At 38.2% G+C, this 27,093-nt stretch overlaps 1 protein-coding gene across 4 annotated transcripts in view; it reads left to right on the forward strand.

The window, feature by feature from the left end:
- SLC12A4 (solute carrier family 12 member 4) overlaps nt 1-27,083 on the forward strand; it is a 49,341-nt gene extending 22,258 nt beyond the window's left edge. For 3 of the 4 annotated variants that reach the window (XM_027467019.3, XM_072043922.1, XM_027467021.2), the window contains exons 4-25: nt 792-812; nt 5,595-5,741; nt 6,300-6,354; nt 6,648-6,778; nt 7,197-7,438; nt 9,329-9,543; nt 10,526-10,690; nt 10,779-10,877; nt 12,732-12,789; nt 13,241-13,415; nt 13,941-14,059; nt 14,507-14,605; nt 14,963-15,082; nt 16,477-16,581; nt 17,511-17,679; nt 18,806-19,001; nt 19,997-20,166; nt 20,380-20,511; nt 20,609-20,716; nt 21,531-21,715; nt 24,421-24,554; nt 25,910-27,083. In XM_027467019.3, coding sequence (XP_027322820.1) covers nt 792-812; nt 5,595-5,741; nt 6,300-6,354; nt 6,648-6,778; nt 7,197-7,438; nt 9,329-9,543; nt 10,526-10,690; nt 10,779-10,877; nt 12,732-12,789; nt 13,241-13,415; nt 13,941-14,059; nt 14,507-14,605; nt 14,963-15,082; nt 16,477-16,581; nt 17,511-17,679; nt 18,806-19,001; nt 19,997-20,166; nt 20,380-20,511; nt 20,609-20,716; nt 21,531-21,715; nt 24,421-24,554; nt 25,910-26,001 — 2,937 coding nt within the window. In that variant the 3' untranslated portion in view covers nt 26,002-27,083. The remainder of the gene's footprint in view (nt 1-791; nt 813-5,594; nt 5,742-6,299; nt 6,355-6,647; nt 6,779-7,196; nt 7,439-9,328; nt 9,544-10,525; nt 10,691-10,778; nt 10,878-12,731; nt 12,790-13,240; nt 13,416-13,940; nt 14,060-14,506; nt 14,606-14,962; nt 15,083-16,476; nt 16,582-17,510; nt 17,680-18,805; nt 19,002-19,996; nt 20,167-20,379; nt 20,512-20,608; nt 20,717-21,530; nt 21,716-24,420; nt 24,555-25,909) is intronic. The other variant, XM_027467022.3, reaches the window with a different exon arrangement.
- The last annotated feature ends 10 nt before the right edge of the window (nt 27,084-27,093 follow it).

The following is a 27,093-nucleotide window of genomic DNA, read 5'->3' on the forward strand; positions in this document are numbered from 1 at the left end:
TTAAAGAGTGGTGGGTGGAGGTCAGATTGGACACCCCAGGGCAGCTCAAGTGTCATTGTGGTTGATAGGCTCTTAAGCAACTGAATTCCACCCTGAAGGATCAGCAGTTAGATGGTTAGCCCATTTGGGCTGGCCTTGTAATAAGTAAGTAGAAGGTGAGGTTGGATTGTTGGTAGTTTGATTTCTATCACAGGGGCTATGTTCTAACTGCTGTTGTCAGTGCTCTGGCAGTCAGGCAAGGGTTTTAGTTGGTGCTAAAACTAAGTGGTAGGGCTGCATTTTATGACACTTGCAGGCCTGTCAGTTTTTTCAAAGGAAAGCTTTCCAGAAAATGAAGATAGTGTTTGAATTCTACAGATTTCATAATATTGTCCTGTCAAAACTTTTTGATCCGTTTCAAAAGGAGATGGAAGTGATAATGCTGAAAAACAGCACATTGTTCTCAAAGAGAATGCACATTACGCCATGCTGAATGCTGGATTCCAGCTCTCTTGCTCACACTGTTTCCTTACTCTGCTTGTTTAGTCAACATGAAGCTTAAAGTTCAGTTTTATCTGGGACTAAAGTGCTGCAGTGTTGGGGTTAATATAACATCATTACAAGACTGAGTGAAGGTTGTGTAGGTGCTGTACTGCATTTTGGTACTTCAACCTTAAATCAAAAAAGTAACTTAAACTTTTTAACTGTGAGTTTCTTTTGCATGATACTTGTAGTATGCGAATTACTGAGTCTGTGCAAAGTTTTTACCTTGACATTGCTAATATGAAATCTCATCTGTATCTCTGTTTTAGCATGCTGTTGAGGGGAATAAGGTGAGGCATCTGCTGTTAACTTGGTGATATTGCATAAGCTAAAAAAAAAATATTTCCACCTCTTGTTACCAAAAGCAGATTGGTTGTTATCCTAGCAAAGACAGAGTGGAAGGAGATGTAATAGGCAGGTCCTTACTGTTCAGATAAAGTTCTAATCATTTTTGCTATTAGTTTCCTTGCTGATTGCCCAGGGAGGATACCAGCGTATGATGCAGTCTAATCTGTAAGCCAGTTGCTTATTTCCCTATTGAGAAAGAATTAAGAGAATTTGGTGATGCAGTGTAATATTGGTTAAGACAGTATAGTCTCCTATGGAAGAAACTCAGCAAATAACAGTAAAGTGAGAAGTTGTTCTAACTCCTCAGTAGAGTAACATGTAGTGTTTGTTAGTGTTTCTGTGTCTACACATGATACACGTAAACACTTAAGTATTTTGAAACTGTTGACGGCTATAAAAAAAAGAAATATGGTCCTCATGAAAGCTATGCTTCTATAGTAAAATGCACTTCGGGCTTCTAATTGTCTAGAATTCTGTCTTACCGTGCCCCTAAAATGTGTGTTTACAGACTTCTCAGATTTTTTTTTTTGTCGAATGAATTGGGTAACTATTCCAAAAATGATAGTATTACCCTGTGTTAATATCTCAGTGTTTTTTGTGTAAACACTGCTATTTCCTTAAGTGAATCTTTGCCTAGCATGTTTGTCTCTGAGATAAATTACATCAATTGCAATATCATAACAGTACTTTGAATTTCTTCTCCCTGTCTTGCCATAAGCAATACAAAAGTTTAAACATCTCATAGAGTATAATGAAGTCAAATAATAACTCGGCCAATAATTATATCATTAAAAATGGGAAACTGTACAATGCTGTGCATTGAAATTATCTAGACACTGTACAAATGAGATTCTTCCATGGATTTTCAGAACTTCTTAAAACATTTGGTTTTAGTCATTTTTGAAGCAAGAACCGATGCACTGCTGATACCCTGTTCTTCCTATCTGAGCATTAGCACGGGAGCAGGTGGCCCATATAGTTTATGAGTGGCAGCTTTGGTAACTGACTCATTGCTGAATGTTCTCCTGGGTTTGTTCAGCTGATACATGCCCAACTAACTTGACAAAAGGTGAGCTGCCTGTCCTGTTGTGTTACTTACTGAATTGGCATCTTATTGACAAAAACTTGAGCAAGGAGGGTTAGCAGACTCCAGATCTGGTATTCAAAAATTGAAAGAAGAAAGCAGTCCTTTCAGTAAGTGAATATATTTCTATCTATGCTGGTAAGGCAAGTCTCTGAATGAGAACTCTTTTGTGAGCTGGCACACCACTCTCCCCCCGATCAGATCCTTTCAAATTAAAGAGGAGAGCATGAGAGAGCACACACAGTTGTGCACACATAAAGTGATGAAATCTCTGAGTGGTGGGTATCAAAAAAATGAGATCTTTCTTCAAATTTTAAGTTTAAATGAGTAGATAATGAGGTGCTTTGCCTTGTGAAGATCATTGTTACTGACTCCTGCTTTCCAAAGTGACAAGACCAAAACAGATTTGCTATTTCTATGAACTCTGGAAAATGGCTAATCCCCCTTCTAATCTCTTGGAATAATTAATGCAGAGTTTGTGGAAGGTACAAGTAAAGATCAGGACAATTTCAGTGCAAAACAGGTCAATATAAATATATTACCCTGCTTCAGCATTTCCATCAGGTATTTTTGATGGTATCATCCTGTGTTAGATATACATCAGAAAAAAAATGATGCTACTGCATTGTAACAGGGTAGAGATTTGGGTTGCTTTTTCTGTTTTATAAATACAGTCTTGTATTAAAGCACTTAGTAGTCACAGTGCTATAAAATATCCCTTTCTCATGGTGGAAATTAGATTAAGTATTTTAGCTCATGTATTTTTAACAAGGCAGAGCATTTCTGTGCTGCTGTTTGTCCTCATGCTACAGAGCAGCCCCAAGAGCTGTCATTACTGATCAATGTCCCTGAGCCCTGCAGGCAAGTGCTTTGATGACCCGTCATACTGGCACAATGGAAATAATGTCCTTCAGCCTCAGATCAATATTTGTATCAATTATGTGTCTGCAGCTGATAAGAGAGAATGCCACACATACAGAAACATGATCTGCATCACTGAAACTGAGATTTTTGAGATTGTTCTGTCCTTTCTCAGTGGAACTAAACTAAACCAGTGTTTTTCAGAATGCCTTTGTATTATTTCCTTTGTGCAGCCTGGGTTGTTTAATTAGTTTTATTTGACAGCTGCAGAGGCTGAATGTAATGCCCTTCTTATTTCAGTTTGCATTCTGTTAAAGCTTCAGTACTGGTTCAGTATCACTTACTACAATTAATGTTGATTAAAAAAATGGATAAAAAGGGTTAAATTGCTGAAGATTACTGGTGTTGAATATTTCTCTGAACAAGCTGGTGCAAGCAATATTTGTGCATCATTCATTCCATGGCTGTATTTTTTTTATTCCACAGGGTAAGAAAATACAGAGTAAACTCTTATGCCTCAGGTGCACTTAGTAATGCTGTGGTTTGGGTTTCATCTTCTGGCAGACACTGGTGCATCTCTTAGGCTAGGCTGCTGTGCTCTGCAGTAGTCTCATAGCTATGCAATTAATGCGCAGTTCCTCTGTGGCTGGAGCTGGCTTGTCACTTGATACACAAAAAGGGCTTCTCCAGAGGGATGGGGAGGGGATGATGAACACTAGAGCAAAACTGCCAAGTAGAACAGATAAGAAAGAGCTGAGTGAAGGCAAATTCTTATGCAAATGAAACAGATGTTGAGAGATGTATAACAGGCAGGCTGAAAACTCACCTGCTTTGCTAGTGCTTGGCACACTGTGTGTAGAATATACAGCTGTGCTGCCCCTGCTGTGTAATGGCAATAAGTTGGGCTTCTGAGGAAACAAGGATGGTATTAAAAAGAATAGCCTGAGAAAATTCTCCTCTGCTGAGTCATTGGAACAACTCATTTCAAAATCCTTACCCTGATCAAAATACTTCTGTACAAGTGTCATTTCTGGTAGTATCAGAAGACAGCAATTCCTTTCATCCTTGTACATTGTCCTGAGAAAGCTTTCAGTCCTGTAGGGTAGTAATTTTTGTAGAAATGGCAAATTTAGGGACTTCTTTGTACTGTGGCATTGGGAGCAGCCAAATAAGAGCATTCTGGATCCATTCTGACCCTTTTGGTCATGCAGGGTAAGCCCATTGCTGACCACCAGCACACGGTCCCATTGCCCACTTTACTTAGGAGGTTTAGCTTCAGTCACAGAGGGAATTCAAAGCTGATGTAAAAAAAAAAATAATAAAAAAAAAAATTGGCTAGCAGTTCCTTGTATTTCTAACAATGAAATGTTGGGATCCTGTTCTGAAGTATGGCTTTCTTTCACCTCAGACACAGCAAATTACAAATGCAGATGAGGAAATTACAAATTGTAACATGCAATTGCAAGTTGCACTGAATTCCTTCAGATACTTATTTTAACCTGGTGATACTATAACCACTGTATTTTTTAGGATTTTGCTTTGCGTGCCAAAATATACTTTTGCCTTACCTTAGCTAATTCATTCTTTCCTAAGTGAAGGCAAGGCAAGAATGAAGTTAGCTGCTTTATTGCTTTGATAGTAATATGCATGTCCTAAGTACCATTGCTTTTGATTCATGGCTGATTTGTTTACAGGAATGCATGTTATGGCTTCTTATTTTTGCATTTCGTTACTGCTATGTGGAGTCAAATTTGAACAAGTTTTGTTACCTCCCTTTAATATCCTTGTCATTTAGGTGATTATGTATGGGTTTCTTTGGATGCTGCCCATCGGTAATATGGTTTGGAATTCAAGTTTATTAATGCAAAGAAGTGTGAAAAGGGATGAACCTTTGAGAAGTTAGGTTCCCCCTATGTTTCAGCATTCTGTGTGATTTTAAATGAATAACAAAACCTTAAAATATGGAAGCAATGAAAAGTCTTGGCAGAAAACCACGGAGATTTTGGACTCTGAATTGCTGCCAGTGCCAGGTGTGCTACCACCAGGGACCACTTTTATTCCTTGAAACTAAACCTTTCCCAGTGGCACTTTGATATTGTTGTGTGAGACCTGACTGTCCTTTGGCAATAACTATTGAGGCAAAGGAGAATTCTGGAAGATACTGTGTTGAATGCCAGTAGTGTGCAGTCACTGTGAAGTCACGTAAACAATTTTCATTTTCACAGTCACTGTCAAAAGCAATTCAGAGTCTGATGCTACTATTATTTAAGTATAAGAAAGGTAAAATCATTCCTTTTATATGGAATATGAAAAAAAACCAAACTAACACATTAAGATTGCCTGTAGATTGCTTCCAAATTGTTTGTGGTTATAACAGCACAAAAGTATATTTTCCAGGAAGCTAATTTATAAACTCTGGGGAATAGGGTAGGTTCTGTCTTACTCTGAGTCTGCAGCCCTCCCCTGGTTTCATCCTGGTTCTACAGTAAAACAGATGAATATGGTTAGTTGTTAGTGACTAGTGTTAAATGCTGAATATAATGACTTCAAACATGAAGATGTGATAGGGTCAGCATCTTGTTTATAAATTGAGGGTTTTGGTGTTAGCAGTTTGCTTCATGTTTTGTGGAAGTGCAGGATAATAGTACTTGTGTGTGCATACTTCATGTTTTGCAGATTTTTTATCATTTAAAAAAAATGAAGTTGTATGTTTTTTGATTACCTATGCTTTGAATACCTCCAGATAATGAATGCCTACATACTTTTTTTTTTTTTCCAGTCACCCAGCATGGGCACCCTGATGGGGGTGTATTTACCATGCATGCAGAATATCTTTGGGGTTATTCTCTTCCTTCGGCTGACATGGATGGTAGGAATGGCCGGAGTTCTCCAGTCCTTCCTCATTGTATTACTTTGCTGCTGTTGTGTAAGTATATAGCTAAAATAACACCTGTTACATAACACCTGTGAAACTAGTGAGACACTTGGAGAGGCTGCATTGTAGCTGTATGTGTAATGAACAGCCATGTTTTTGTAGGCATGTGACTTTTTTTTAAATTTGTATATTATCGTATTTCTAAACTGGCAAACCATTTCTAGTGTAGATACAGTCAGTAAAATGGTATTAGTTCAGCAAAAAGCTGTTTTCTGTGTCCATCTTAGGTCACGGCTGCCTGCTTTGCTGGACAAGCCTTTGTTGGAATTTCAGCTCTGCAGAGGGAGTGACACCTGCACTCTTTTATCATGCCTTGTCTGCAGACAGACATTGTTTGACCTGATAAAGCAGCCATCTCTCAGGCAAAAGTCTCAACAGCTTGATTAAATTCCTGTTCCCCTTGTTTTCTTTCAGATAATGACCTGTCAGGGCAGAATAAATAGAAATACTGTATTGTTTGTTCCCTGACAGGTTTACTCTAACAAGGAATAAGTTACAATTTTAAAAAATGTTGTTGACACCATTGCTTCCATTTTCTTGTTCTCACAGACCATGTTGACAACCATATCAATGAGTGCTATTGCCACAAATGGCGTTGTTCCAGGTAAGTGTAGTTAGCAAACTACTACTAAAATATGGTTTTAATCCAGAGAAACTTGTTTAAGCCAGGTTACAAAGCCTGAATTCATATCTAGTATTTCTCTTTAATATCATTTAGGCTAAATACTACATTTTTTTTTGGTTTTACTTACCACCGTACTAACAAAAAGATGCTTTAATTTAAGCCCTAGAAAAGCAGATACACACTGTAGTTTTGGTACATTCTTTTTGTGATTGTTTAAAAATATATAACAACCAACAAATGACAATTTTACCCTCTCTTTTCTTGTTTCATAGCTGGTGGCTCCTATTTCATGATATCCAGGTCATTAGGCCCAGAGTTTGGTGGAGCTGTAGGGCTGTGCTTTTATTTGGGAACAACATTTGCAGGAGCAATGTATATCCTTGGTGCCATTGAGATTTTATTGGTGAGTAATACTGGGGCAGCCGTGCTTTTAAGGCAACTGGTAGATAGAAATACTGCAGTATTCCTGTCCCATATTCATAGGCATGTTCACGTGTCAGACCAGAAGGTCTCCAGTTCTGTAGTGCTAGTGTTGCACTTTGAAAGTTGCATGCTCTGCGGGTATCTAGAATGCAAAGTCTCATGAAAATGTGGACAGAAGCATGACTTAATCAAATATATGTGTTCATTGTTGATAAAGTTGTCTGAGTTGTACTACTGAAATAGAATGAGCTGTTACCCTTTGACTTTTCCTATACACTGAAGGTTCCTGGTGAAATTGGAGAGTGATTTGCATTTCTTGTATAGGGACAAGATCACTACAGTAGTGTAGACAGAGTTGTGGTTCTGTGCTCCTTCAGCTTGCTTTCTTCTTATTTCAGACATATATTGTGCCACAAGCAGCAATTTTTTATCCATCCGGTGCCCATGATGCATCCAGTGCTATGCTAAACAACATGAGGGTGTATGGAACTGTATTCCTCATCTTAATGGCAGTGGTGGTCTTTGTAGGTGTGAAATATGTTAACAAATTTGCTTCCCTCTTCTTGGCCTGCGTAGTAATATCCATACTGTCCATTTACGCTGGAGCTATCAAGTCCATCTTCGATCCACCTGAATTTCCGTGAGTAGTATTTCTGGACTGGGGTGGGGTGGGGGGTATAGCTTTGACTACAGATTTGGAAGATGGGATTCAATAGAAGTTACTTAAAACTTGTGCCTAATATGTTGTCAAAGCTCTTCTTCTTTTGTGTGTCTGAATTATTTCAGATTTTTAGCTGTATATAGTAGCACTGATAGCCTTCTGCCTGCAGAGCTCATGGAATAGAAACTCCTTAGGTGAAAACAAATGCATTGTCACATTCTTTAACTGCTTCAGTAGAACAAAGTCTTGTGAGTGTACCAGATTGATGGAGGCTGACATTTCTCTGCTTCCCACAAAGACGATCCATTTAGCCTACGGCTGCTGAGTTACTTTTGAGCAAGGATTGGACTGGGTTATTTAGTCAGCCCTCCTTAGCAGAAAGCAGTGTGGCAGCTCTGTTTTCTTCAGGCCAGTCAGACGAGATGTGCTGCCTTCGTGGCTGGAAACTGGTGGTGTGATGCTGCTGCTCCCTGAAAAACAGAGCATCTCTCAGGAATGTGGGAGGTGTGATGGGGCCGTGCTGGAGCCCCAGTGGAACTTCCCCTTGGTTTGAAGGCAGATTAGTCTACTGTATGAGTAGCTCTGCTCTGAACGCAGCACATGCTCCTTGGCATGTTAAATGTGTAATAAGGTTTCTTAAACTCAGAGCTGGAGCAGCGGTTACATGGATACACGTGTTGTACCAAAAATGCAAACGATACTTCCTGATATTGCTGACAAGAAAAGAACGGAATGGAAATAGAGGAGTTGAGTCTGCATAATTATTCACATTTCAAAATGTTGTGACCATAAATAAGCAGTCACAACCCACAAGTGCTCCCTTTAGATATTTAGGGCCCAATGATTATAATATTTTACAACAGCAGCAGGTTTACAGCAGTAAAAATAAGAGTGTCTTTACCTCCCCCTCATTATCTCTTCTATTGTTCTTGAATGTTCCCTATCTTTCTTCCTTGGGCTGTGCTCCTTTCTCTTTTGCTTCAGTAATCAGATATTGTACTTATTTTTAATACTGGAGGAGAAGGCTTCTCTGAAGTTACAATTCACAGGCTTACCAATCCTAAAGGAATGGCCCTATCCCTTTCATTTTCCTGGCTTTGCAGCTTGTTGAGGCCTGTGAATCAATGTAACTTTTTAAAATGTCTGAAAATAATAAACTTTTTTATTTTTAACTCCCCTTTTGGGCATTTCCTGGCAGTAGGAGGAGAGGCTGAATGAACTTTTCAGTTGCAGCAAGCTGTAACGTTGCGTCACCCTCTCTGTGGAACCATCTTTGGAGATGCAGGTTAAAAATCTCCACTGCTGGGATAAAGCTGTGTTTGTGGATAGGTGAATCACATCAGGAACTGGATGATTTCAGCAGTGATGCATAGTATCTTCTGACAAGAAGAAACTTTGTTTATTGGGACTGAATTGCATGTTTCTAATTCTGAAGCTAAAAGCTATCAGGGATTATTTAAAGGCTTCTGTACAGAAACTGGTATAATGCTTTTCTAAATATTTTTAGATCTGTGAAATATTTTCCGTTCTTATAGTTTTATTTAACTGGAAACTAAAATATTGCTTAATACTTCACTTCCTTTGTTTAAGGTAAATTTACCACTGACATCAAAATCTTTGAATCACTCTTATGTAGCTTGCTATACCTCTCCCAGAATCAGTGAAAAAGTAGCTTTATATTTCTGACTTCCAAGCAAAACAGGTGCCTAGTTTTCATCGTGCTGCCACCACCTTTCTGAAGTTGAGAGTTAATGTAGCAGACTAGAGCCACTTGAAGCTTCCATGATAGGAAAGGCAGCTGATGGGGAAAGATGTATTTCATTTTCCAGGTGCCATGCAATTATACTGCTTTTTACATTTCCCTTCCAGGATTTGCATGTTGGGCAACAGGACTTTGATAAGAGATCAGTTTGATGTTTGTGCCAAAACCATAGTTAAGGATAACATTACTGTGGCTTCTAAGCTTTGGGAGAACTTCTGCCACAATACAAACTTAACCACTGAGAACTGTGATGAATATTTCCTACTAAACAATGTCTCCGAGATAGCAGGAATTCCTGGAGCTGCTAGTGGTATTTTAAAAGGTATGGATTTTTTTTTCCCCCTTAAAGAGGAGGCATCCAGAGCAGTTGAAACAGTTCCCTGGTGGATCAGAAAGAAAAATGGAAAAAATAATATTATGGCAAAGAACATTATCTTCAATAAAGAAACCAAAGGCTTATAATCCTTAAAAGAGCAGATGACACTTAGCTCTTGATATACAGTACTTGTGTGCTGTAAAACTAAATTTGCTTTGCACATCTCATAATTTCAGTCAAAAGTCAACTATAATTAGAGCTATACTAATGTGAGTAAATTGTTACAATTTTTCAAAACTCTTTGTAGCTATGATTCTCCAGTTTAGACAGGTTAAAACTATGTCCTGAAGGATTAAGAACAATTGTCTAAGAATTAGTTTAGCTCTTTTGTCCAGTCCTGTAAATAATACAATTGAAAAGTGTTCATTATTGAAATGAACTCTGGAGAACAGATGTTGTGTGTAGGTGCCGAATGCCTGTTTGCACAGGAACTGGTAATCTAATTACTAAAGTGGACTTAGCATTTATTAGTGCAATTTCAAATCCCAACCATCTAATTTTATAATTCTTCCACTGTCTAAAGGACAATTGTTTTTCGCTCAGTTCCTCAAAAAGAAAAGTTTATGTCCAAAACTCTAGTTAATGTTGCTGCTTTGGATTCTCAGGAGTGTGTGGATATCACAGTTAATTAAAAATACTCAGAGTAATTCTGGGGGTTAAAATAGATATGAAGTTAAAAGAATGTTACATTTTATAATTTTAAAGGAGAGAAAGTGCCTAGACCTCTGTAGATCATTCACATATATTTATATTTGGTACAGATTCCCTTGAAAGCATGAAACAGAAACTTTGTCATGTGACTTGCATGTCTTAATTTGTGTTGATCACCAAATTTCATGAATTGCATTTTTAATCATCAGTTTAGACTCATTATAATGAGAACAAGTTTGAACCAAAATAATGCTTTTCTTTTCTGGGATGTTTGAAGACAATTTATGGAGCAATTATTTGGAGAAGGGAGAGATACTGGAGAAAGAACATCACCCATCTGTTGATGCAACAGGCCAGAAGAACAACCTTCATCTATATGTGCTTTCGGATATATCTACTTCATTCATGGTGCTGGTTGGCATCTTCTTCCCGTCAGTGACCGGTGAGAATACAGGGAAAAGAGGAGAGGGCATCTTGGGTTTTTGAGGTTTCTTCACTCCCTTGATCTTGCATCGAAAATTTATTTTCAGGCATCATGGCTGGTTCAAATAGATCAGGGGACCTAAAAGATGCACAAAAATCCATTCCTGTTGGAACAATTCTCGCTATTGTCACCACATCACTTGTCTGTATCCTTTTAAAATTTATGGAGTCCTACTGTGTTATAGTTGACTCGCTTGAATGATTGTGTGTTTGATTTGTGGGACTGCTTTCGGGTGACTAAATTATTTTGAGTATGATTGGTTAACAAAACCAAAAAGGAAAACACTCCTTGGGCTGAAAGCATCTGAATTGATATCCTGTTGTTTTCCAATAAAATCCGGGTGTGTAGGTTTTCAGGCTGGTTGAATACGGGTATATATCTAGTTTAGGACGTTGTGGACTGTTAAGTTTAGGGAAAGCATTAAACATAGATCACAAATTTCAAGTCCTTAAAAAAGTATTTTTAGTTTAAATGACAGGAAGGAGTGTATGCTTTCTTGAACATTTTAAGGCAAGAAACCAGACTTAGACTAGATGCTTAGCACACACCCCCAGCTGGCATGTGTAGAAGTGTTACAAACACTCGGTAGCAAGCTCCGTGTAGCTATGAATGACTTGCCATTTCCAGTCTGTTTCCACTGAGACTGCAAAATATGAGGATGTTCCAGATCGTACCAGATTTCCAGGTGCTGAGTGTGTACTCTCAGGAACAACCTTTGTCACAGTTGAAGATGGCAGGTTAAACTCTTAAGGGCTTAAGACTGCTGAAGCTCTGCTTAGAAAAGTCTTTTTTTAATCTCCTCCCTCCTGCTAGGGGGATGTTTTTCAGCTTCTGGTAGCCATTGAGATCCTAAACTGCCACTTATGAAGAGGTTTTCTGAAGAAAATGAACAAAAAACCCACCCCTCCAAAAACAACAAAACAACAAACAAAAAACGTATTATGAGCAAGACCTACAAATAAATAAATAAATAAATAACTTTCTGAATAAATCCCATCCAAAAGTCAGCTGGCTGAGAAGGTGCCTTTTCTGGAACTTTTGCTGTTTGGAACCTGTTTTTTTTTTTTTATTATTATTTTATTTTTTTTGCCAAACCTTGCAAAGCTGCTAGTCAGAATCCCAGCTCACTTGTCTCAGCTTCTTAGGAGCGCAGGTGTTTCCAGATGTTACTTCTGGAACTGACTCTGTATCATAAAAACTGTTCCCTCTACATGTAATACTTATTAAAAGAGGTTACAGATGTAACCCCTGACTCTAGTGTTAGAATATTTATAGCTCAAAACTTTTTTCATGAGCAATAACGTTATACATAGCTATTACTACGCCACCCAGTGGAAGGCTCACACCATAATTTTAAGGAGCAATCCGTTTTTCCCCTTTTATTATTCCTTTTATTTCATTCAATTTTGGAATTGGAGGGTAGAGCTTTAAACAATCAAACTAAAATCACAAGATCAAAACCTTTACTGGAATGCCAGAACTAAGAAACTTGAATTATTTTATACTCCCTGATGCAGAAATAGTACAGTTTAATAATAAACCAAATATTCAAAGATACATTGGTGATGTGAATGCTGTCAGACTGGAAAATGAGAAAGTGCAAGGTAATAGTTTGCTGTACATTCAAAATAACTTCAAAGGAAGTAGTTTACATGTACACATCAATTTGATCTGCTACTGTAGAACAGAAATTGGTATTGAAATCTTTCCTACTTCTCTCCTTCTCTTGTATTTGAAGAGAAATCTCCTCTACTGTAACATTTAAAGCAATCTTAGTTTAAAAAATCAAAGCTTAGAATAACTGTTTGTCACTAACAGTAGAAGGTATATATGAGCAGTAAGGTATTAATTTACTCATCAGCTTTACCATGTGTTTTTGAAGATGCTGCAGTGCAAATGCTGTAGGACAGAGGCAGAGATTGAACTTTTCACAATACTTCTTGTTTTTATCTGCCATGCTTAAATAAATACTACTTCCTTAGCACGCTCTGTACTCAAGACTTCAGTTGTGTATTATTATTTGGAGCCTGCATAGAAGGTGTAGTCCTGAGAGATAAGTAAGTAACCATTAAGTTTTCCTGCTTCAATGCTCTACTTTCTTTTTCTTTTATTTTCTTTTCTTTTTTCTTTTATTTTTTCTTTTACTTTTGGATGCCTTTCTTTCTGTAGGAGTGTCTGATACTGGTTTGTGTTGGGTGTTTTAAACATTAAAACTTCGATTTTTTTAAAGAGCTGTGTAATTCCAGATGAAAGTATGGAATCATAATTCTGATAATAAAACAAGAATTTTATAAAAAATGGTAGAAAAAAATTCAAATGGCTTAAATCAGGTTGCAGACACTTCCTACGTGTGTATTAGAAGTAACTAAGATCATTTACAAATTCCTGTATTTCCTGTTGTAGAGAATATTTAATAGTATTTAAATGACAGCTTAAAATTGACCAAGAAAATCAAATATGAGTATCAAAATACTTTTTAAAACATGAATGTCTTGTTCCTCTCTGCAGGTATGGCGACGCAGTGAACAAGAACTTAGTGGTGGGCACCCTTTCATGGCCCTCGCCGTGGGTCATTGTGATAGGATCCTTCTTCTCTACCTGTGGAGCAGGTTTACAGAGCCTTACTGGAGCCCCCCGGCTGCTGCAGGCAATAGCAAAGGACAACATTATTCCTTTCCTCTGGGTTTGTACATTTTATATTTTTTTAATAAAAGGCATTCTGTACATAGTTACTAACTAACCAGTTACTTGACTTAATACTCTTGGAAATTAGATCTATTTATTATTAGATCCATTAGATCTTAGCTTGCCCAGCATTGAAGTGAAGGTCTATATATTTTTTTTAAGTGCTTTGTTTTCATTTGTTAAAAACTAGGAATATTTTTGAAGGATTTTGAATAAACATATTTGGTAATTTTATTGTAGAGCTTAGGGATATGGTTTCGTGGGGACTGTTAGCGTTAGGTCAGAGGTTGGACTCGATGATCTTGAGGTCTCTTCCAACCTAGAAATTCTGTGATTCTGTGAACATCTAATTCAGTGAAGTAGAGAAAGCCATTAGAATTTTCTCCTTGATCAAGAAGAAAATACATAGGAAAGTTACTATTATCTAAATGGATTTATTTTTTTTTTCATTTTAACTTTATGAGATACTTAGAAGATATGTTTAATATCTAATGATAAAAGCTGAAAATGTTTGTTTCTTCAGGTTTTTGGTCATGGCAAAGCAAATGGTGAACCAACATGGGCTCTTCTGTTAACAGCATTAATTGCTGAGCTGGGAATCCTTATTGCCTCCCTTGACATGGTGGCTCCAATTCTCTCAATGTAAGGAACAGGGTGGATGCTATAAAAACAAATGAAAAAAAACCCAAAAATATGCTTTTTAGTTTTACTATCTTGATTGATTTAATTGTCTTTTTTTTTTTTTTTTAGTTGTCTGAGTTCCGCTTCTATTATTTCTGTGAATTCTCTGACCTGTGGCTCTCTATATAAATCTATTTGCTTCTGCTCTGAATAAAAAGGTTTTTGGTAGGGGTAGACTGCTACTTCATGCAGGAAAATGTTATTTTTAATGCAGAATGATTTAAAAGATATGGTTGATGTTGCAGATGCACCTAGCTTGATTCAATTAAAAGTTCTAACTACTTTATACTGATATTTCAGACTAACGAAAATTAATGGGTAGGCACACATAATATTTTGACTAAATAATTATTGTAATTATAATCTGTAAATGTGTATGCTAAAAAGTTTGTTTGTTTGTTCCTGCAGGTTTTTCTTGATGTGCTACCTCTTTGTTAATCTAGCATGTGCAGTACAAACACTTCTCAGAACTCCAAACTGGCGGCCCCGATTTAAATACTATCACTGGTAAGCAAAAGGCCAGCATGTTCAGTGCCTAGTCTGTGATCTGCAGCATGTGTTTGGGGAGAGCCCTCTCCATGAAGGCTGTGAACATGTCTTGCTTCTCTGGATATTGGTTCTAGACTAGGCAACATCAGTGCAATATTCTTAGTGGGCCAGACCCAAATATTTAATGGGATGAGAGTTTTATTCCTACAACAGGATACTAAAACTGTGGAGGATGAGGGAGATTTAATGGAAGTATTATTTTGCCAGATCATAATAGACAACTTTAAAGAAAAAAGAACAAGAGAATAATTGAAGTTACTTATTTAATTGCTTTTCTGCACTACTACTCACTAATATCTTTGCTTTTTCTTTCAGGGCTCTCTCATTTTTAGGCATGAGTATTTGCCTGGCTCTGATGTTCATTTCATCTTGGTATTATGCTTTGGTAGCTATGCTTATTGCAGGCATGATTTACAAGTACATTGAATATCAAGGGTAAGTATTAAATGAACAGAAGAGCGTAGGAAGGAGATTGGATCTATTATTTATGAATTATCTCCAGCCTTTACGACAATTAGTGAAGGAATGGACACTCTCCAGAGATCTGAATTAGAAGGTTTCCCTTAGCCATACTTTTTTTTTATTTTCTTCTCTCATTGTTTTATTGTGTCACTGCTAAACAAAAGCTCCTGAAATCTCAGGGACATGCTTTTTTAAGCCCCTGAAGGTGTTTGGTGAAATTTGTGAATTAGAGGAAGCAGAAACCCTGGTTGGGGTCTTTTATTTCTGTTATCACACACAATTACCTCAGGCCCAGAACACCTGAAGGCAGCCATCTTATTTCAGTTTATTTGACACAAAGGTCTGTCTAGAACAGGCATTGAAAAGCTGATTCTGCAGGTTAGGTTGCCTGAGATTGTTAATATGTGATGGAGTTTGGCTGTGGTATGGCTGTATAACCTGATTTTAACAAATGATGTATTAAAATTCCTTATTCCAAGTTTGATTATGCTTGGGAAACCTCTGGAGCGGAGTGTTGATTACAAATTAAATCCAGGAAGGTGGTGGTGTCTTATAGATTTGACTGAAATATTTGCATTTTGCTTGTGTGATATGTATCACATACATATATGTACCTGATACATGTGCATGTGACACATGCTGTATCAATCCATGGAGAATGGATTGAGAGCAGCCCTGAGGAGAAGGACCTGGGGGTGTTGGTTGATGAGAAGCTCAACGTGAGCCAGCAAGGTGTGCTTGCAGCCCAGAAAGTCCACCCATGTCCTGGGCTGCACCAAAAGCAGAGTGGCAGCAGGACGAGGGAGGGGGTGGTCCCCCTCTGCTCTGCTCTTGTGAGACCCCACCTGGAGCCCTGCTATCAGCTCTGGGGCCTAAGCACCAGATGGACAGGGATCTATTAGAATGAGCCCAGAACAGGGCCACAAAGATGATCAAGGGGCTGGGGCACCTCTCCTGTGAGGACAGGTTGAAGGAGTTGGGGTTGTTCAGACTGGAGAAGAAAAGGCCACGGGGAAACCTTACAGCAACCTTCTAGTACCTACAGAGGCCCTACAGGAAAGCTGGGGAGGGACTCTGTCACGGAGTGCAGTGACAGAACAAGGGGAAATGGCTTGAAACTAGAAGAGGGTAGATTTTGATCAGATATTAGAAAGAAATTCTTTACTCTGAGGGTGTTGAGGCACTGAACAGGCTGCCCAGAGGAGCTGTGGGTGCCCCATCCCTGGAGGTGTTCTGGGCCAGGCTGGATGGGGCTTTGGGCAGCCTCGGCTGGTGGGAGGTGTCCCTGCCCATGGCAGGGGGCTGGAACTGGATTATCCTTTAAATGCTCATAAAACTGAATGATGGCTAAACGATGTCCTTCACAGTGCAGAGAAGGAATGGGGTGATGGTATCCGGGGTCTTTCGCTCAGCGCGGCAAGATACGCCTTACTCAGACTGGAGGAGGGCCCTCCGCACACAAAGAACTGGAGGTACTCATTTTAGACTTGTAACGTGCTCTGTTGTGTTTATCTTCTTACACGTAAGGTTTTAACGGGATTCCAAACAGATTTTTGGAATCTGTGCTTGACTCTAAATGCCAAGAAAATAAATAAATGCAATACATTGAATACATTGATATCATGATAATATAATATCAAATATATATATAAATGTAAAATCATAAGTGGAAATTGGGGAAACTGTAAAGATGGCTGAGAGCAGAGGGCTGTTGTAATTTGCACTGGGGGCATGAAGAAGTCGCTGCTATCATTCTAGACTTAAAAACTGGAAGAATAACCTACATTTCTCCCTCTGGCTTTGTGTCAAGCCAGATTAAAGAATCCTCCTCACAGTTGTGCATTGCAAAATTCTTGTCAGGCTCTGAACAAGAGGACAAGCATCTACCTTAAGCATTCTATAAATCTTTTGGAACTTGCTTAACCATAGCTTGAGAGAGAAAGAGAAAATAGTGTAGCAGATGTGTAATGATATCTTAAGGGACGGAGAGCAAGTGGGATCTATGTTTAGGTAAAAGCATTCATTATTTCCCAATGTTTTGGCTCAAGACGGATCTGCAGGGACAGGCTTACTCTTCTGAACACAGCATGTGCTCTACTTGTGCCTAACAGAGCCTTGAAAAATCAACCATGTAATAAAACACTAATGCAAGTCTCTTAAGCTGAGTACATGAATGGGTTTTATGACTATCAAAACAATACAGCAGAACAATTCCCTCAGTGCTTCAAATCAAGAGAAAGAAAATATTAATTAAAACCCTCCAAATGTAGGAGATATAGAAAGAGTGTACTGTATCATGGCTAATATTCAAACACAATTAAAGTATTGAAAGAAACAGTTTTTTAGAAGTGCTTTTGCAAAACATTAAGACAAAAATGCATTCCCTTTTTATTTTATCCAGGCCTCAATTGCTGGTGCTTCTGAAACTTGATGAAGATTTGCATGTGAAATACCCTAGATTGCTAACATTTGCATCCCAGCTGAAAGCTGGCAAAGGTTTAACTATCATAGGATCGGTGATCCAAGGGAATTTCTTGGAAACTTATGGAGAAGCCCAGGCTGCTGAACAGGTCAGTGCTTTAAACAAATTCCTAAAGGAAAGAGAGGAGTCAGTGGGCAGGTAATGTAAAAGTTTAATAAACTTTTGAAGAAAAGCATATCAGTAAGACTTCCATGAAATACAGTACTAGTTGAGTAGTACTACTTTTGTTTGGTAAAGAGCTTGCAAAAGTTTCAGCTGCCAGTTATAGCTTTGAGAACATAAGATAAATGCTTGCAACCTATAGAAAAAGCCTGACTGCATAAAGCTCTTCATTTATAAGAAATAATTGCTGTGGGAGTTTATATATGCTGACTAATGGAGGGAAGGCGACTATTTAGTTTCTGAACACACCAAGGAACATTTCAGTGACTTTAAATTGTTAAAAATTTAGCAAATGTGCTGTGTTCTTTTCATCGCTGTACGGTGGTAATTTTATCACAAAAAGCATTAAAGGGTGGTCTTGAAAATTTGCTAATAAATCATTTCATCTTCCTTAATGTGTAAAACATGACATCATAGCCCTGCTTACATCTGTGCAGCATCTGCCCATCGTTGTTGTTTTCCCTGAAGGGTTTTGTTACAGGAACACAGTTACAAAGGAAAAACTAATTCATAGGCCTGTGGTTGAGCGAGTTTATTTTTTAAACAAATAAAGGGCCTAGTATTCTTGTGTGGCGTGTTAGTGGTTTTTGAGTGGGGGTTTAGTGCTCATATTTGTAAGTTGAATATAATAACACAGCAAGTTACATAGATATCTGAATCTGGAAATCCAAGGGAAGCTAATTAAGTGTATTTAGTAAGTTGGTTGTTTTAAAATTAGAGAATGGAAAGTGAGATAGGAACACAGATATCACTAACTGCTACAATTTTTGTGTGTAACAGATTGTTACACAAACAAAAAAGCTATCTTTCTATCTTAGAAATAATTATATTTGGAAGGGAACCTTATGCGTTTTCAGCAGGTATTATATACAATGAGTGTATGCTCTCTCTGCTGTTTTATTAAGGAAAGCAGATGAGCAGAATCTGCTCATCCACTTTGCCTTACAATGTATTGTACATGTGGACATACGAAGATTTTACACTGTAATCAAATGACAGACCAAGACATAGAGTTTCTCTTTGTTGTGAGGTTTTCCTTGTCTGTCTTCCAGACTATTAAAAATATGATGGACATTGAGAAGGTGAAAGGATTCTGTCAGGTAGTTGTAGCCAATAAAGTTCGAGAAGGAATTGCCCACTTGATCCAGTCCTGTGGGCTAGGTGGCATGAAACATAACACGGTGGTTTTGGGATGGCCGTATGGCTGGAGGCAAAGTGAAGATCCAAGGTCATGGAAGACATTTATAGGTGAGTTTCGAAGGTTCTGTGTGATCAAACATTGTGCACCAAGATGTTTATTACATATACAGTACGCACTGGGGGTTTCAGCAGAATTCTTGTGAAACTGGTTTTATTTTTATACTTTTTTGTTTCTACTATTGATCATGGATTTATTCTTGAGCTGATGGAGCTAAGTCTTAGAAAATAAGTGCAATCTTATAGATTTACATTCCAGTGCTGGGGTCATGGATTGCTTTTTTTTTTTTTTTTTTTTTAAATAAATGTGATAATCTGAAGTCTTTAGAATTGAATTACAAATGGAGTGAGTACAGCAGTTGAGGCAAAGTTTGTGAGGGAAATAAAATCTCGTGTGAGACCAGCTGATACAGTTGAGGAGAAAGGGGAAAAAATATAGCTATGCTTTCAGGCAAAGCAATAAGCAAATTTCCTGTAGATGATTTCTCACAATACATTTGAAATACGTTTGAAATATCACTTGTAGCTAGGAGGCCCATGAAAGATCTCCAAAGATTAATTTAGCAGCTAAAGTTCATCTTTCTAATGAATGCTTAAAAATTACAGAGTTCAAGGGTACTGTTTTTGTGGCAAACTATAATTTCTTTCCTAGATAATCTCTGTCCTTTCATAGCTGCTAATCTATCGATTTTAACTGCTGGAGCTAACACTGTCCTGCTATATCCCTGTTGTTCCCCTGTCATCTCGGATGGTTCAACTGCTTAACACAGTAAAATTAGAACAAAGCAGATGCTTCCTCCTTGCACTTAGCTTTGAGGATTGCAGCTCTTATTTCAGACATGAAATAGGGCTTGTGTTCCTGTAAGTCTGTTTGATCCTAGCTGCATCATTTGGCCTGACCTGTCTGTACAAGTCTTTCTGTTCTTCTTTTCTGTTTAAGTGGTGACTTTTACAGTTTGCTGACGTTTGCCTAGTGAGTAACTTTTAAATTGTAGATCACTCTTGCAGAATCAGAGTTAACTGTTTGTTCTTCCCCCATCTGGCAGGTACTGTTCGTTGCACAACTGCAGCCCATCTGGCTCTGCTGGTCCCCAAAAATGTGTCTTTCTACCCCAGCAACCATGAGCGTTACAATGAAGGCAACATTGATGTGTGGTGGATTGTACATGACGGGGGCATGTTGATGCTTCTTCCTTTTCTACTCAAACAGCACAAAGTAAGGAGCTAGAGAGACTTTGTTACCAACCACTTTGATGTGCATTAGTGTAAAGAAAAAAGGCTCAGGAGCAGAGCTTGTGCTGATTTAAAAAAAAAAAAAAAAAAAAAAAAAAAAAAAAAAAAAAAAGCAGTTATATTGATAGGTTTCTGTTTCGTATAGCAAAGAGTTACTGGTTCAAAGGTTCTGAGAATTTATGTTCCCTTCCTCCAGGTTTGGAGAAAATGCAAAATGAGAATTTTTACTGTGGCTCAGATGGATGATAACAGCATCCAGATGAAGAAGGACTTGGCTACTTTCCTTTATCAACTCCGAATAGAGGCAGAGGTAGAAGTGGTAGAAATGGTAAGAAATTTGAGCCCAAATTTCACTTTGAGGGAAAAACGGTGGTGTTTGATTATGACTTGATTAAAAGAGCAAAACGTATTTCTTATCTCCACAGCACAATAGTGATATCTCAGCATATACTTACGAGAGAACTCTTATGATGGAGCAGAGATCTCAGATGCTGAGGCAAATGAGGCTGACAAAAACAGAGAGGGAAAGGGAGGTATGTCATTTGTGGCTGATTATTATGGGCTGCTGAGCTGGATGACACAAAGTTCCTTCCTGGTGGTGTTTTATATAGCTGCTTCTAAATTTAAGTCCTGTGCTCTAAAGCTATAAGGAAATTGTTCCAGTGTAGCTTTTTGTTTCCCAAAATTGCATATAGTCATTGAATAGCCTGGCTGCACTTGCAAACCCATGCTAGAAATCTTTTGGTTTTGGGGAAAACAATGGCAGTGCATATAAGCTGCAGAAACAACTTGTATCTTCTACTTTGCAGTGTAAATGATACTCAGTGACATGAGGATGTAAGTCTCAACCCTGTTTTAACTTTGGTTTTGCTTTCTATGGGATGTCCGGGGTTTATCTCAGTTTATAGAGTATCCTGTTTTCCTACTGAAGATTTTGTTCTAGCTTGGACTGTTAGTCTGCACCTTTCATAGCCAAGCGTATTGTCTTATTTTTGTGCATGCATTTGTTCGACTTTTTTTATCATCAATTTGAGTCAGACATCCATTGTTTCAGACCACATCACAATGTGACATGGAGTCTTTTTCTCATTTTTTCTTGAATATATGCAGACCTAGGCCTCTGTTAGTCCAAATTCTGCATGGCTCACACTCACCTAAACAGTTTAAAGTCAGGTTGGTATGTAAGGTTATTAGCTAGGGCAGATGCTTGACATCTGAGCTGTCCTAGACACTAAATTGACTGTACAGAATAAAGGATACAACAGAACAAAAAGATTTTTAATGCTTAAAAAGAACCCCAGATGGCAAAATAAACTAAGTTCACCTTGTTGTTCGCGTGCCCTGTAGGCTCAGCTGGTAAAGGACAGACATTCAATAGCACGACTGGAAAGCTTGTACTCGGATGAAGAAGATGAGGGGGACCCAGTTCCTGAGAACATTCAGATGACCTGGACAAAAGAGAAATGTGATGCTGAGAAGCGGAACCGAGGCAGTGCTGTGGGAAGCTTTAGAGATCTCATCAGCATTAAGCCGTGAGTCTTGTCAGAGTCAACAGTTTGCACCTCCTGACAATCAAGTTGTGCTTTGCATTTCTTGTCTTGTCCCTCCTAAAGGTTGGTTAGACTTGTGCAATAAGCACTCAGATCAGACTACTGAAAAGACAGCAGTTAGCCTCCTGAGAAATCTCTAACCGATTAAATGTGGCACACATGCCTCACTATTTTACTTGGTATAGTCGAGTTCTAAACTGGAGATGTTAAAGCCTATTATAACTTTCTTCCTGCCTCCCAAATACATCAAGATACACAATTAAAAAAATGGATTAATAATTCCACTGATCTAATCACAGTTAATAGAAGACCAGTAATTTCACTGATCAAATCACAATTAATAAAAGACCGATAATTTTGCTGATCTAATGTGGAGTGTGGATGTTAAATGCAGCAAGGAAGAGGCTGTGGAGATGGTGATGAATGACTGTGAATAGAAGATATGTTTGATTAAACCTCTCTAAGATAGATTTGCTTCTGAAGGAGCACTGACATATAACAACAGCCTAAATATTGCCACGTGTGCACCCTTTGAATAGCTGGACATAAAGCTCTATTTGTGGCTTTGAATAAAAATGTGTGAACGTCCTGTGACCTCTCTGATGTATTGCATCTTACATAAGAGTTCACTTGGCCAGCTTTGCACACTTGGCAAAGTTACAGATTTTTCTTCCCAAAAAAACAGTGACAATTTGAATCGGCTTTAGGATGAATAATATATAGTTCATATACTGTAGAAATTCTGCTGAAATTGGTGTTAACTACCTGTACTTTTTCCTCTTCCATGCTTTCAGAGAATGGGAAAACTTGTAAGTTTGTTATTTAACATAGAAGTGCCTTAAGATGGTTGAGAGGGAAGGCTTCATTTTCTCAACTAAAAAGCAGGAAAACCATATGTAATTATGGAAGAAAAGAAAAGGAGTTAGAGTTGAGCAGTCTTAGTGGTTTTAAAGGGAATAGGATTAGCCACTTAAGATGAGTATCGTTAAATAGCGTGTAACAAACCACAAGTTATCCTGACAAATCACGAAAGAAAACAGTTACAGGTCTGAGCCTATTTTTTTAAGTAGAGTATGACATAAGATATGGGAAACATTACTCATTTAGAGAAGCTCTCATTCCACAACACTGCTATGATGTTATTTCTGGCAGTTTCTGGACACTAACAAACCGTTTCTCATCGCCTACGACTTCAAATGACTGGGGAGATGCCAAGTTTAAATGTCACTTTAGAGAACACCAAACCTTTAGTTTTCAGTTACTTTTCCAAAATTGTACGTAGTTAATAACAGTGCATTGTCGCTGGTGCTGGTTTCTTCCTCACTTCCTGTAAACATAATTTGGCACGTCTCCTTGTTGTCCCTGGCTTTCTGAAACTGATGTGGTAAAGACAGAGGGTGTCCTTGCTCTAAATTAAATAACGTGGAATAACAGAGAGGTCATTCAAAGTGGATAAATTTTGTTGTTAGTATAACAAACATTAATTGTACCATTGCATCTTCTGTTCTCTGTGTATATAAAATATGTAAAATATATATTTGCAAACCTAAGTATTTGGAAGAGCAGCAAGGTTACTAAAGACTTTAACTCATAACATGTAAAACTGTATCAGAAAAACTGCATATTCATCTTCCATTTTTTTCTACTAATACCTTGTCTTAATGTATTAAATTGAAGAAAAAAAGTGGAGAATCCTCAAAGCTGCAAATCTATTCTCCCTTTAAGTCTATTTCTGTTCTGCTTTCCTTTTACAGTACCAAAATAATGGTTGACTTCCTTTAGGAAGAAAACATTCCCAGGCTCAGAATCCCCAAAAAGATACTTTTCAGTTCTGTTGCTACATGAATGAATGTTGTTATGTGATGATATATTCTGAAAAATTAATCCTGTACCTACATTAACCTGGATTCTTAAAGAACAGAGGCTTGTGACATCATGCTGCATCTGTAATGTTCTCTCTCATAACTTTTGAATCACGTGGCTGCTCTAATTAGAAAGCACAACTGAAATTTTAAAGATCATAAGTTTATCTTGCAAACAGCCAGGCACAAAGGTTGATTAGTGTCCCAGTGAAGGAGAGGTTAAAATTGATGGTAAGCATCAGTAAAGCACCACAAGCAGGCAGGCATCCAGCCACTTGAAGCCTATGAATCTGTAGGAAGCCAGGCTTTCTCTGGAGATGTCAACTGCTGTGCAACACAAAGACAAATCCACTCACGGAGTCTGTGGATGGAATGTGGGGCTGCCAGCCTCCTGCTGGGCTTTGATGGGTCTCTGAGTTTTGTGCTACTGAGCCATGAGAGCTCTGTCTGTGCCCCCCATGGGAGTGAGGGCATCTGGAGAGGGCTGCCAGAAGTGAAGACGGCAGTCTCAAGTGTCCTTGGGCAAAGGTGTTTTTAACTTCTGATTAAAGTCTGTAAATCATCTTTATAAAATGTGCTTGTAAAGAGCAGCGTAACACCAACAGCTGGAGACCTTACTCCAGGGATCTTAAAACCAGTGGGCTGGCGGAACCTGAAGATCTCTGTGAAATCTTTCTAGTACCTTCAGAATTGTTTGAAAAAAATACTGTGTGCTGATGCTTAACATGGTTTTTAGGAGACTTGGGGTATGCTTTTAAGGACTTCTTAATCTTAGTTTTCAGGGTTGTGTTTCTAACAGTACGTCTGAATGTGCTTTCTCCGCAGGAACCAATCTAATGTTCGAAGAATGCACACAGCGGTGAAGCTCAATGAAGTTATTGTTAATAGATCTCACGATGCCAGACTCGTTCTCCTCAATATGCCTGGTCCTCCAAAGAATACCGATGGTGATGAAAACTGTATCCTTTCAGGCTTGAAGTTACTTTGCCACAAGTGGTGTCAGGCCATCACATGTGACAAGGTTTCTACTGAGTGGAGAATCCTCGCCTGTGGCTGCTATATAATGATTGCTTAAAATTTGCCACTGGTTGCTCTGGAAGTCTTGAAATCAGTCCTGTCTAAATTCTTTCTTAATTTAATTTACCAACTCCTTGCAAAGTCTCACTTTGGCAAAAATGGCGTAATTCGTTTGTGATTATTTTGCCATTACAATGGTTTGACAACATGTAACACGGTTGAGGGCAGAAGCAAAAAGGCCAACTCTGAAAGGCGTATGGACAATGTTGTCGTGTGTGCAGGGTTAGTTAAAGGCTGGGCATCTGCTTGTGGGGATGAAGTCCATGACACTGACTTGGAAGTTAATTCTCAGTAGTGGAAGTAGGCAGTGTTTAAGGAGGCATCACTGCAGTCAGTGCTCTGGGTAGGGCAGTGTCTGAACTTGAGTGAGCTTGAAGAAAATTTATGAAGCTTGTTTTTATCCATTGGATTTCTCCCCTACTCTGCCTTGCCCTCCCCAAACCCCAGAATTTACTCAGAACTAAGTAGTAGGTACAAGATTTTGGGGTAGTATGTTCTTTGTATTGTCTCCCAGATGCCTTTGTGATGTAAGCAGTTCATATTGAAAAAGAGCAATATTTCTGAAAATACATTAGAATAGAGTTCATCTGTGGCTCATGCTGAACCATGCCCTAACACAACTTGCTGTACTGCTGGCATGCACAAAAAAGTAGGTTTTGTAACCTCATCTGAGTCCGTCTAAAAGCACTGATTCCTCTTTTACATAGTCAGAGGCCTCTTACTTCCCAAATAAGGGGGGAAAACTGTGAGTCCTCTAGGGATTTTCTTAAGTGTATCTTTCTGTTAGTAACATTAAATTCTGTATATAAAATAATTGGTTTGATGCGTTTATAAACAACTGTCATTAGTCCTATGCAACGGCCACCATCTGTATTGTTTAGAAAGATAAATACAGATATGTCAAATTTTCAAGGAATACAGTTTAAACTCAGCTCTCATTTGGTATTTCCCAGTGAGACATTTCACAACACAAGCATGTAGAAATGCATTCAGCCACAAGTAGCATATGCTAACAGTTGGAAAAATTCCATTTCCCTAAATCTTTCAAAATTTGCATGTAGGAAAGTTCCTCTTGTTTTGAGTTGTAATAAGTACAAACTAGGGGGATTGTTCAGAGATCACTTTTTTCATTGCCTACAGCATTACAAATCCAAGGTTTTACTACAATTCTGTAAGGGGGAGCTAATCACTGTATCCTGGTTCTGACATTTCTTTGTCCTTGACTTTACTGAAACAGACATGGAGTTTCTTGAAGTCCTGACTGAGGGTCTGGAGAGAGTATTACTTGTCAGAGGAGGTGGCCGAGAAGTCATCACAATTTACTCCTGATTTAGTATAAGTTTCTAATGCTGGCCTACATTTACCTTCTTGGTGATAACGGACATTCCAGTTTTAAATGGAGAAGAAAAAAAAAAGGTTTTTTGCCTAACTTTCTCCTCATCCAGTCCTGATCATTGTCTTTCCATTTGCAACATACATATCTTTTGGGATTGCAGTATTGTTACACCATCCAATTAGCAACATAAATTATTTGTGAAGCTGCCACATTATTCAGTTTCTGCTTTGGTACTCCAGCATTTGTGCATGTAGTTTTACCATTAAACCTATTTTTTAGACAACACTGCTATATGCAGTATTTTTAGTAACTGTATGTAAAGTTAGGACATGAAAGCCAGTTACTGTAAAAAGATTTAAAAAGCTTTTTATATTAGGTTTGGGGGGATAGAATTACATTATATAGCAGCTAGTTTCTGCTGAAGTTCAGCTATAAAGCATTTTCTAAGAGCACACTAAATTGTAAGAGAGTACTGAAAAAGCTTTTGTTTTTCTGGGTTTATTTCCAGAACTAAACTCTCAGTATTGGATAAGAATTTATACTTTTAATACATTTATTGATAGAGATTTAAATAAATTATGTTGATACAGTTGAAATTATGTATGTAGCTTGCTACAAATTGTGTTGCTTCTGAGACTTGAGGTTCTGTGAGGCCAGATCCCTATTTATTTTTGTATTTATTTGTCAGAAATATTGGGTATGCAGATGCAGGCTGCTTAGGAGTACAGAGATCTCACAATAAATTTGGAATGATCAATGGATTGAAGGACCAGTCCTGTGCAGTTCTTCCATGCTTTAAATTTCTTGCAGACCATCCATCAAAGTACATTGAGCATGTTGGAGTCCCGTGTGTAGAGCCAGGCGCTATGCTGCACGCACAGCGATGGGATTGCACTTACCCAAGTACAGGGGACCTGCTGCTTCATTCTATGCTTTGTGTCCTTAGAGGAAAAAGAAGAAAAGATGACCCTTATTAACCAATAAGTCTCTGGATTTTGTCAAGCCCATCGAGTTGTACTTTATGTACAGAACATTCGTATTTTTTCAATAAAACGTTGCATACACTTTGAACCTATTCTCTGTTC

The sequence above is a fragment of the Anas platyrhynchos genome, chromosome 12 (assembly GCF_047663525.1).
Source record: "Anas platyrhynchos isolate ZD024472 breed Pekin duck chromosome 12, IASCAAS_PekinDuck_T2T, whole genome shotgun sequence".
NCBI lineage: Eukaryota > Metazoa > Chordata > Aves > Anseriformes > Anatidae > Anas > Anas platyrhynchos.